Raw genomic sequence first — 12,562 nt, forward strand, 5'->3', positions numbered from 1 at the left:
GTTCTCCGCCTTCCTGTGGCCACTCACCCCGCGGTCGGACGGACTCGGCCCCTGCGGGCGGCTCCCCGGGCCCAGCCGGAGGCTGACAAGGTGGCGGCGGCCCCGAGCGCTCCTCACGTTCCCCCGGCGGCAGCGGCCATCTTACCTCCCTCCGCCCGCTCCGCGCCGGTCACGTGGGCTAGGGGCGGCCCCGCCCAGCGCCATGGGGGAGGGCGGCCATCGCCCGGACCCGCTCAGCGCCCAGCCCGGGGGCGGCCGGCCGGGGGGCGCCGCGCAGGCACCCAGAGCCTCGCGTTGGACAGCCCCGCGGGGCCGGCGCGCTAGTAACCGCATAGAAGCCGCTAATAACGGGGACCCAAACAAAAAACCCTGCCCGGGAGCCCTGGCGGCAGCGAGTCATCCGCGCCGCGGCGGGAAGGGCGGGAGCGGGCGGTGCCTGAGGGGGCTGCGCGGAGCGGGGCACCCCTCCCCGCAGCGGCGGCAGCGCTCCGCAGGGCACCTGGCAGTGACCCGCAGGCTGCTTTCTGAAAGAAAACAGGGGAAAAATAAGGTTTTGTTAACGGCTGCCGCCTGACAGATGGGCCAACGAAAGCTGGTTTTCAAACCGAAGGTGAGGACGGCTGTGGTGAAGGTGGGGAAGGGGAAAAAAAAGACACAAATAAAAGAAACAAATCTCACCTCACCCCAAACTTTGAGATCCACCAGCTTCTGCCAGACCTCTCCCGCAGGCCAGCTGCCCGGGCAGCTTCCCGGCTAGTTTCAATATTCACCTCATGGCCTGGGCTGGGCTGTGTGTGGCCAGAGCATCACAGTGCCAATTCCAACATGTTTTGCGGTTCTTCAGTCTGTACTTTCTGTGATAAAAATGCATCCAGTGACTGCTAAAGGTCACTTCCATCTTCAGCACAGTCCAAACCCATGACAATAGACATGTCTTTAATTCATTTGGATAACGGGATGACAGATAATGCTCTCTAATGACTGCAGCAATAAAGTCTCCACAAGAGATCACTGAACCTAGCTTAAACCCAGGATGGCAAGAAACCAGCAAGGGGAAAGGAGCATAGCCCCCATCTGCCTGCTTATTTCAACCATTACCGATTCCCAAGGGTCAAAGCGTTAATTTAAAATCTTTACAAAACTGAGATCTTCCATCTCTCTAGAGGGCCATGACTGTGAGCCTCTGAAAAAAACATCTGACAGTGCTTCCTGTATATTCCCAAATACTTAAAACCAGAAAGCACACTGCAAATGCTTTTGCCCACTTTAAACCTGATTTCTCCTAAGAAATTCTTCACACCCAGATAGACTAAAGACAGAAGTCATTAATACAAAGCAAAAGAGCAAGCTATGAAAACCAAAAGCTAAATCCACTTAGATCTTGCACTGAAACACAGATTCAGCTGAAAAACTGGGACAAATGAAGGAGATAAAGCACATTCTTCTTATTTACATAATAGAAGTCCAATGTGAACAGATGGAGGATGAATGAATCCTCAGGCTGAGAAGTGCTCACTCTGTACCACCTGAATGTATGCATAAAGGCCAATGCACAAGGATGAGTGGTCCTAATGTTTCAAGCATTCATGTAATCTAATGTGCATAAAAGAAGTTAGTCTGATAAAAGTGCTTATTTTAGTCTCTTAAGATTTTATGGATTTTCAAACATTTTCAAATATTACTTTTTCAAAGTTTACATTAAAATGCATATTAATCCCTCAATTAATGATCTCATCACCCAAATCCTTATTCCAGTATTACAGCATTTCCACCCATCAGGTGTTAGCTGTGTTCTCACACCACAGTATCTCCTTCCCTCCTATGTATGAAGGAATTGTACACACACTAGGCATACAGAGGCAGAGAAGGCAGACTTTTCTGTATGGTTCTTCTCTTTCTTCCCCTTTTGCTACACATCAGTCCAACTCCTGATATTCTTGCACTCTTCTATTTGTACCCTACGCTTACACTAGGAACGCTTTCCCTCCAGTGATTAATTCACATAGACAATGAAATATGGTCCCACTGAAGAGTTAAAACTGGAATCTAATAGCATTAGGATTTCACACAAAGCAGTCCATTTCTCATCAAATACCTTTTGTTGTTAAGGCATATAAATAACAGTTGTCCCCAAAAACTTTTGTCATATCATTAATATTGTTTAAGTGACACTGAGGTCTGAGTAGAAATCTTCCAGTGTATAGAAATACTTGATTTTTATGATACTTTTTTAAAAGGCAATAGATTTTGATGTTTGTAAACCGCTGCAGCACAGCATATAATCTGACAAAAAATTTCTTCCAAGCAATTTTCTCTTTCCAGCTATTACATCTCCTATAGGATTTCACAGAATGGTTATGTTTGGAAGAGGCCTTTGGAGGCACCTTCTTTGCAGCAAGGGCATGTTGATGGCTTATGTTCAGCATGGTGACCACCAGGACCCCAACATCCTTCCTTGCAAAGCTGCTTTCCAGCTGGGTGGCTACCAGCACATGCTGGTGCATGAGATTACCCCTCTCCAGTTGCAGGACTTTTCATTTCCCCTTGTTGAACTTCATGAGGTTCGTGTCAGCCCATTTCTCCAGCCCTCTGGGTAGCCTCATGACCTTCTGGTGTATTAACCACACCTCCCAGTTTGGTGTCACCAGCAAACTTGCTGAGTGTTTGCCCAGCCTCATCATCCAGACCATTAGTGAAGATGCTGAAGAGGATTGGATCCAGTATCAACACAAAGTACACTGCTACTTACTGGCCTCCAACTCATTTGTGCCACTGATCACCACCCTCTGGGCCTGGCCATTCAGCCGGTTTCCAATCCACTTTGCTGTCCGCTCATCCAGCCCATACATCAACAGGTTCTCAATGAGGATCTTACAGGTGGCAGTGTCAAAAGCCTTAATGAAGTCCAGGTACACAATACTCACTGCTCTCCCCCCTTGTCTACCAAGACAGTTGTTTCATCACAGAAATGTACTGAGTTGGTCAAGTATAACTTCCTCATGGTGAATCCATGCTGACTCTTTCCAATCACCTTCTTGTTCTTCAAGTGCCTGGAACCTGTTTCCAGGATTAGCTGATATTCAGTACTCCAAAAATCATGGAAAAAGCTCAGCAACACTCACAAAAAACCCCCCACCAAACCAAAAACCCAAAATAAAAACACCACAACAAAACATCTAACCCCCCAAAAAATTAAATGCATTTTCCAAGTAATTCTTAATCTTTTTGTTTAGCCTCCCTCATAATACATATACAATTTTTCATCTTCTGATTTTTAAACTGAAAATTTTAGCAGACAGATTAAATAAACTTGCCTCAGGCACAAAACAGCCCCACTATTTCAGATTTCAATATCTACCCAATATAAATAAAAAATACTGCTGTGCTTTCATTTATTAATAAGCTTATTATTCTAATTACTATAATACTTAAAACTGTTTTCTTTCCTTCCTCCCATTTCTTCAACTTAAATTGATCAAAATCATGACCATGTAACAAGCATATTTTTGCCATCTGACAAAAGCATTAATATGAGAAGAGGCTGTTATGGAGTCTAGTACATGGACAGCCATGTTAATCATTGTGTAACAACCCAGACGGTAAAGTAGGCAATGGAGGGCAAACCAGGAGGATTTGACACAAAGACCACCGTATTTCAAACAAAAGGAAAGCTGGCATGGAATTCTCCCCCCATTAAATAAGTTGTTTTTTTTCAATCAGGTAATTTAGGTACCCCATCAGGAAATCACTGGGAAAGACATTGCTTTACACACTTAATATAAAACAAAACACACTAATACAGCAGTGTTTTGTTTTATAGCTCATATTTGCTTCGTATGTAAATGTTTTTCTTATGACAGCAGAATAACTAAAATAAAAGTGTAGAGTCCTCTTACTGTCATAATTTATTTAGTTTGGAAAGATAACGAGTAACCTGCAGAGAAATAACTCTTTTGCTACTATATATAACCATCCTAGAAGATCTGTAAGAAGTTGGCAAATCTGTCTGAACATACAAGTCTCCAACTCTAATCCAGTAAGTAGGCTGAAGACATCTCCCTAGAACTACTTCTGTATTCTGTGCTGAAACATCCTGCATGTTATCAGGAGGTTACTCAGATGGAATTAAGTTAATTATAGGCACAGGAAAATATCTGCTGGTTCTGGGATGTTCTTAATCAGGATTCTTTCTGTTCAGTACCTTAAAAGCAGTTAAAAATTTCCGTCATAAGAATAATCAGATTCTCCATCAAGTCTTAGCATCCTGAAGTAGCAGCAGAAATCTGTGTTTTACCTTAATCTGTTCAAATGAGTTTTTCACCAAATGCAGTAATAAAAGCTTAGTTCATGAAGATACTTTTCATGCTCCTGACCAACTCCATTGTGAATGTGTATTTGAGAAGGCAATTTCCATGGCAGTTTCTAACTTCTGATTGAAATGACAAATATCACAAGAACTTCCAAAATTATATCTGTAGTCCTTTCTGTTGAAATGGCATGTATTTTTATCTCACAATACAGCTTTCTAAAAAAGAATTCTAAATGCACAAGGCTTACAAATCATTACTATAGCAGGGCCTTTCAAGAGACCAACATATACATTCCAGTCCACTAAGGTGGGACTACTTGCAGAAATGAAGATGTCTTCACAAGGTTTGTACTGAAGCAGAATTAACACCAGATCAAAAGAAGAAAAAATTATTCAGTGTAACACAGGAAGTGATGTAAACAGCCCTTGTTTAGTAGTGACATGTCATATCCCTTCTCTTTAACAAGCTAAACACACATGGTAAAGAGCCTGTAGGTCAAGGACTCTTAATGTACAGTCACCAGCCAACAGGAACTATCATAGTGGAGTCTCAGTAGTCAAGTTTCAAAAAGAAAAAAACAAAGCAACAAACAAAAAACCAACCTGCATGTGTATGGTACACATTTAGTCCTGCTTCTTTGGAAGCATCAGTTACAGCAGCATCTTGTTCAAAACATTGATTTTGGTTTGTTAGTTATGAGGTTTCCATTTCTTAAGCTAAAATTCACTTCAGGAGTGCAAGTGAGGCAGCAATATGCTTTGAGATGGAGGGTTTAAAGTTGTGTAAGTACCCTTCCCAGGTAACAAAAGGCTAGACATGAAGTTCTATTTACCAGCTCTATTGGAAAACAATTATATACATATATTTGTATATAAGCTCTATAAAACAAAAGATATAAAAGCAATTCTGAAGCAGAACACTCCAAAAAACAGTGTAAATGCACACATTGTAATATTTAGTTTTCTCAAAGGAGAAACTGCATTAAAATATTGTTCTTCAGCACTCATTAAAGATAGACACCATAAAGACTTTAGAAAAACAAGTTCACTTTTTTTAAACTACAGTTTAATCAGATTTAAAGACACAAATTAGAAAAAAACATTTATAGGCAAGTTAAAAACACCTTTAAAACATAACAGCATGCTGCTTCTGCAGCACTGCTGAGACAAATTAGAAATAAGTAATTATTAAAATATCACAAACACAGTGTAACTAACAGTGGTATTTTAATTTTACCATACACCAACACTTAGTTTATGGATCTGTTGAAAAATAACACTTTTTAAAAAATATATATTTTGGAATAATAAAAATGAAATTCACTGACAATGCATTATAATCTGAACCCGGAAAGGCAAATTTAGGAATACTGTAGCTATCCACTTTTAAGGGTGCTTTCTCGCCTTAACGTATGGGTAGTTGGAGGTGTAACTACTGCATTGAGGTAAAACTACTCCCTTGAATGTGTAACCAAGGCAGGAAAGAACAAAGTTCCATATTTTAAATTCTTAAATTGAGTAACTTATTACAACATCTTTGAATAATGCTATATCACCCATCTTAAACTATTATTCATTCAATAAATTTTGAATGTTCTCTTCTATCTGATCTAGAACACATCTGAGGTCTGGGATTTAAGAGTAACTACCTAATTACTAACGTATCATTTTGACACCTTTGTCACAGTAAGACACATCAGAAGATTCTTCATAGAAATAGTCAACACCACTGGACAAAAGAAGGTACAAAGAAAAGATGTAAAGAGAACTGATAAACACATAGAAAGGCAAAGTATGCATAGGCAAATACTCCTTAACTTATCGTGACAAAAGATTGTTGCACCTTTAACATGTAGTGTTGCACTATGCTGATTACCGGTCTCTAGGCACCCTGTTTCTCTATTTTTTGTTTCAGATAACATCCTCACAGCCTGGAAGCCTCATCTGACTAGAGCATGGACCACACCTATCTGTTCATATGACATATTGTAGTGAAACCTAAATGAAAATCCAGCTTGGGGTATTTCTCCGTCAGAGAACAAAAGGAAGGGAAGAGATTGTGCAGAGATCTCTCTTTTGCCAAGAGGTCTGTTTGGAATAAGGTGCTAGACTGAGTCACTATCAATACAAAGTTTCCTCCAAAAGTGACCCTAACTAGATTCAATCATGTATCTGAAGTAAAATTTTGTATTTGTAGCCTGCAGCAGAATATCCTGCAAGGGTTGGTTTTGCAACAGAGTAAAAGAAGCCCTTCACTTTCCACTTTAAAGTATAACCAACAGATTCTGTTTTCACTTGAGGCAGCAGGAAGCTTAGCATTCTGAGAATGGAGCCCCAGCAGTCTTCAGCAGACGTAGTATACAACTGGAGGGTTCAACACCAGCCTCACGCCAACATTGATATGGCCTGTTGGAAGTATATTTATGCACACTATATGTAACTGCAGTTTGTCAATTCATAATGCTTCCACAATGTTTATATGGATATGCACATGGCTTTCAGAAAACCTAAAACATCTAAAACCAAACCCAGGCCTAAGTCAGTCACTGGACACACAGCTAATGCACAGATGATGAAGTGGCACAATTTGCTTTTGCACATTTGTATACGTAAAGTGAGCAAAATTATGCTTTAAACATGTAACTGGATGAAAATAGATACAGTTCGTGGTTAGGTTTTGTAAAAAACATACAAAAAGCTCAGCTCAAAACAAGTTTTTAAGGAATTAATCTTTTTCTTTTCCATTTAGTTTTCACCATAATAAGCAACTGTTGCAATATTCACAGTTCTAACCTTGCAGGGTGACTTCGGGGATGCCTGGATTTCATGGTGTTTGTAAAATGTCTAGGTTAAGAGAGCAAACACATCAAAAATGCAGGTAGATGTAGTACAGAACAGCTGTGGCCTGGGTCACAAGCAAGTAGATCTTCTGTCAAGCTCTGCATGGAGGGTTAAGCTCCCCCAGGAACTCTGTGGCAAAACCTCCCGGCCACTGACAGAACACCTTCTTACCATGGCTTCTTCACAGCCAGCTTTTCCGTCATGACTATGAAGATCAAGACTGACAGTGCAACCTAGCTTATATCCAGACAGATCTGGTAATCTAATGAGAGTAAGCCCAATTCACTACAGTTTCTGCTTCGATACTTATTCAGCATAGCATTTAAATACTTAAATATACTTAGAGCCAACTGATTTGGAAATCTGAAAATACTCCCATGTGCTGTGCAGAGCATTACTAGACCTAAATAAATACATAAAGGCTAATCATGTAGTGAAATGCTATGATGAAACAGTACAGAACCAACGTATATGTATTTTTATATGTAGAGTCTACATCATATTAAAATCTTTATTTCCATATCTGTTTTTCCTAACACTGATCGCTTTTCAGCATAAATGGCAATACTTCCAAATTTTCATTGAAAACAAAATACTATCAAATCTGATTTCAGAATTCAATGAGAATTACAAAGTGAAAAGACTTAAGGATAGAGGAAATGAAAGCCTAAATTACTGTAACTTGTGCTTTTAAATTTCTTTATCATTCAAGGCCAACTTACAAAGTTGAGCACGTGAAAGTTAACACATAAGCAATAGTGACACATTTGCAGGCAAACATGAGGACACATTTGACCATGTATTTAAGCAAATTGTCAACAATTTGTTAGCAAAGCTTCTGAGAGAAAAATCCAGACTCTGTTAAAATTACTTTTTATATGAATTTGACAGGAGGTGAGGATCTCATAACATTTCCTCTGCATCAGAGGATATTTTACCACTAACCAAATCAACACCATTAAAAGAGGCACAACCACCTAGCGTGCATCCTGTCATACAAACATAGCATTTATATGAATATTACTTATTCCCACAGGAGAAACAGAACAAGCTATTTAAGTGTAAAATTTTTATAATAAATAAAATACTATACTGGTAAAACTCATACCACGGGTCAGTGTAGAGCAGGGAAATATACAAAGATCTCTTTGTAAAGTGTTGTCACTGAAGTATGATTTGTTATCAAGAGCATATGGAAATGCATGCCAATATTTTTGCATGGTAATGTATTTTAAAATGTCACCTATTACTGAAATCTTGTCGACATGTCAACTTAAGGAATGGTCGTAGAAGAGTAAGTTTCCCCGAATAAGAAGGGCATATCTGTAACTGTAAAGCTAACAAAGCCTTCCCAATTACAACAGTAGTAGGCACCACTGAAAGTATTATTTAAATACATAATATAGATCTCTTTCATTAATAAAGAATCATAAAGGTTAAAAAAGGTTAAGCAAGCAAATAGTAACTATCAGGGTGACTACATTTACTAACTAACATTAACTCCTTAAGTGCCTGAACAAATTGTTCACAATAGGCAAATATCCGCAAAGCACCATAAAATTATTAACGATATGTTGTATTTACTTTTCATAGTGTGCTGATCTGCAACATAGAGAACACTTTTACTTTTTGGATATACATTAATTAGTAAGTGAAAGAATACTTAAAACCATGTTTCCTTCAGGCCCAAAACAGTTATAGGAATTTACTTTCTACTGTTTTTCTCCGCAAGAACAACAGTAAATCACCACCATCCTTTCAAATTCAGTAATATAAAATGATGTGTGCAAAACCTACACATTATCTAAAGCATCGAGGCTGGCTGCTCTTGACTTTCTGACTGAATGGATAAAAAAGATCCAGTGTGATAGCAAGGCAGAAAACTAGTAAAACAGAAGGAAAACAAGAACAAAATCCCAGTTCGACTAAAATCAGAGCGCTGCCTTTAAAACAAAACACCTCTTTCCATAGTCCCTCAGAGAATTCATTTGCATGAAGAGCAGATTTTGGTTCCAAGTAGTTTCATACACAGAAATAACATTTTAAGGGTTAAATTCTAAGACTAAACTTACAAATAAATTCTGTGCAGAACTAATAGATTGTAATATTTTTCCTGTTGCAATTATTTAAGGGGTTCAAATCATGAAGAAAAAAGTAACTGTATTGCACACAGACACCAGTCATGTCCAGTCCTGAAACCCTTACCTTGCCACTTGTGCCCGACTAAAGCATGCCAATATTTTCTTAGCTGTTCTAGCTGCCCCATATACAAAAGTTCTGAACAAAACTGTACCTGTGAATTCACCCACCTTCAAGTACTTCACTATCCTAAACCTGCTTATTTTCTGGGAGTGCTTGTAACTGTTTTCATACTTCATAATGAAGAATTAGTAAGCCTCTTATCGCACATATGGACACACATGCCAAAACAAGAGTGCCAGAACACTAATGGGAAAAATGGCACATTAGATCTTGTTCTGGCATTCAAAAGTGCTTGTTTGGATAGACTGCACCATCAAGATGAATTTCAGTTGAACAGCAACAAATTCTGAAAGAATCAACCCTAGTCCTACTTACCCACCCAGAAATATGCAATTCTAATTTATTTTATGTAAATATTCCTTTGAAAATAGGAAGTTGAAAAAATCTTTCCTGATTCTGTATCTAATAAGGATAATTAAACATAAAGAAATTAGTGTGCCCTTATAAACAACAGAGAAAAGACACAATGCTGTTTCAAAGAAGCATATGACAACCACGACCCCAGGTAAGGGGAAGTCTACTTGGGTAATCAAAGCACGTATTTGGAACACAGATTATTTTATCTTAAAGATAATACAGCTGCCACTGAAACAACAAACATCCTGCTCACCTAAACAGACTCATCCACTAATTTCACATTTAGTTCCCTCTACCTGTGCAGGTTAATTAGTGCTAACCTACATGCATGGAAAAGGTATGTTATCTTCCTGGAGTTTTAGGCAAGGAGCCAAAGGCCAGACACAGAACCATCACAGCAAGGAAACAACCTGACCTGACTTGGGAGCTGGTTCTCTAGGAAGTAAGCCAGAAGTGCTGTGATTATTTTTGTATGGTAGTATTCTCAAAGCTGAGCCCCATCACTGCACTTCCAGTACCAAGAATTTTCACCCCACTAGTGCCAGATATTTGATGAAAAACCTAAGGTTCAAAATATTACGACCAAATTTTTCTCATTTGTAGGTTATTAATCAACAGGCTGCATTATTTTTCTCAAGAAGTATTTTGTGTCAGTTTTAAAGCTAAAAAAACCCCCATGTGGATAAAAAGTTCATGTTTACTTAAAAATTATATGAAAATACAGAATATAAGCAATTAAAATGTAGCCCTTTAATAGCAGTACTCTAGCAGGAACCGTCATCACAATAAATGATCTGGAATAGATAAAACCACTGCATTATTCCCTTGACACACTTCCGTAACTCAGTAAGTCAGATACTCTGAAGGATTTCTTTCATTATGTTGCCCACAAATATAATGTGAACTTTGCACGTAAAATTCTCATTAAAAAGGTTTACCTCAAATTCATATACTTCTTTGGATAAAGGGCCATCAATTATCAAGCATATGGAAATCGGTTATGATAGTAATTTCATGTTTGACTACCTATGCACTAGAGCTCAAGGTAGTTTTACTATTTGATACTGAAAGCATCATCAACTAACTAGTGTATGCCTGAAAATTCAAAATACCTTTAAATTACTAAAAATATTTTTTTGTAAAAGTTTTATTCTAAAACAAGTATTTCTGGTATTTAAGCGGAAAATGCACTTTTGTGGAAATCCTGGTGCTTGCATTGTCCTCTGTGTCTTCTGGCTGCCTTTCCTTCTCTAGCTGCAAAGACTACTTGGCAGTGTTTTATTGGTTTTAAGTACTTTCTTTTACTTTAAACCTAGATTAGAGCTTTCAAGCCCTGGAAAAGGTGAACCTTCAGGTGTTTCATGTTTTTTTTAATGCATTCAGAAGGGCTATGTGTAATTTATACTCTTTATCAAAAGAAACCTAACTATAATTTGGCATCAGTAAAGTTTACAGTTCTGTACTGTACTGTAATAGTTTGAGTACTTTAAGAAAACCCTCCAAATACTGAGATGCTTATTGCAATTCCCTTTTACAGATTCAAAAACCTTCTAATCACTTTGCATTTTCTGGTTTTATCTTCTTTATAGCATATAGTATTATATATTTGAAATATGCTTTCCACATAAAAATCAAACTTGAAAACACCCACTTAGAAACAATATTTCAGTAAATAGAGGGTTTAAGGCAAGTCATTCATTTGGAAAACTTCCATTTGTTAATCCTAGATTGACACAATTTTATTCCATCCCATCAGTGCCTTGGGATACACAACGTACATTCAGCAAAGGGCACACATATGACCCTATGGACATACGCTGCAAGTCCTGAGTGCCCATTGAAATAATGGTAATATCTTCATATAAGGCGTGACCCACAGGGACATGGCATGGGAGGGGTTATTTTGTTTTGTTTCCAGTCTTGCTATTGTATGTGATTTTCCTAGGTAAATGCATTCTTTTCTTACTAAACATCTTTGCAAACAAATACAAACCCCTTTAAAAGGTGCTAAAAATGGGTTTCTGAAAACATACAAAATATATTCATCATAGTATTTCCTCAATCACTGTTTTAATGCTTGATATCTGCAGGTTATTTCTTGCTTCTGACTGAAACTATTATTTGTTGTGGAATAATTGTTCTTTTGCAAAAGATTTTCTTCTTCTAGTTTTTTGGACCACACAGGCTGGACACTTTCATGCGTTTTACTTCCTTTTTGAGTTCTTTTCAATGGAAATACCAACAACACCAGGATGCTAGCAATATGGAGACAGAAATAGCAGGAGCTAAAAAACAAACAAACAAAAAGTAAGTAAGACTCTGACCACTCTTGCAGGATGCTTAAAGAATAAACTGTCAAAACGTACTTGCATACTTCGCAGGTAAGACAAGATAACATTAATATTTCCTTTAAAAAAAGCAATAAGGGGGAAATCAGAAACGAAGTCTTCCCTCACAGTACTTCAATTTTGTAACAGAGATGTAAAGTGAATAGAAGTCTGCTTTCAAATTTTTTTCCACAAGGTACTTTTGGGAGGTCATTATCTAGTCTTGCTATAGAAGAGTTCAAGTGCATATAGTAATCTCAAAGGTACCCTCTTGCTTTTGGTTTTGGTTGGTTGGGTTTTTTCCCTGCCCAGGGAATATAAGTCTATTATGACAGGAAAATGACAGCATTTTATGGTTTCTCCTACACAACACCGACTATGTTCAAGCCCTAGAAGAGAAATACAGTTTGCTCAGCTAATAAATCAATCTTGTAGTTATCACTAAAACAGCTTCAGAAATCTTATG

At 38.3% G+C, this 12,562-nt stretch overlaps 2 protein-coding genes across 7 annotated transcripts in view; both read right to left on the minus strand.

Moving 5' to 3' along the window:
• KIDINS220 (kinase D interacting substrate 220) overlaps positions 1-403 on the minus strand; it is an 81,011-nt gene extending 80,608 nt beyond the window's left edge. Inside the window, exon 1 of one of the 4 annotated variants that reach the window (XM_080387845.1) lies at positions 28-403. The gene's annotated coding sequence lies outside the window, so the exon portion shown is untranslated. The remainder of the gene's footprint in view (positions 1-27) is intronic. The other 3 variants (XM_080387844.1, XM_080387847.1, XM_080387846.1) reach the window with 3 other exon arrangements.
• Positions 404-5,350: 4,947 nt separating this feature from the next.
• Positions 5,351-12,562, minus strand: part of MBOAT2 (membrane bound glycerophospholipid O-acyltransferase 2) — a 184,674-nt gene continuing 177,462 nt past the window's right edge. For all 3 annotated transcript variants that reach the window (XM_080387861.1, XM_080387860.1, XM_080387862.1), the window contains one exon: positions 5,351-12,054. In XM_080387861.1, coding sequence (XP_080243987.1) covers positions 11,832-12,054 — 223 coding nt within the window. In that variant the 3' untranslated portion in view covers positions 5,351-11,831. The remainder of the gene's footprint in view (positions 12,055-12,562) is intronic.

The sequence above is a fragment of the Falco punctatus genome (assembly GCF_963210335.1).
Source record: "Falco punctatus genome assembly, chromosome: 5".
Taxonomy (NCBI): Eukaryota; Metazoa; Chordata; class Aves; order Falconiformes; family Falconidae; genus Falco; species Falco punctatus.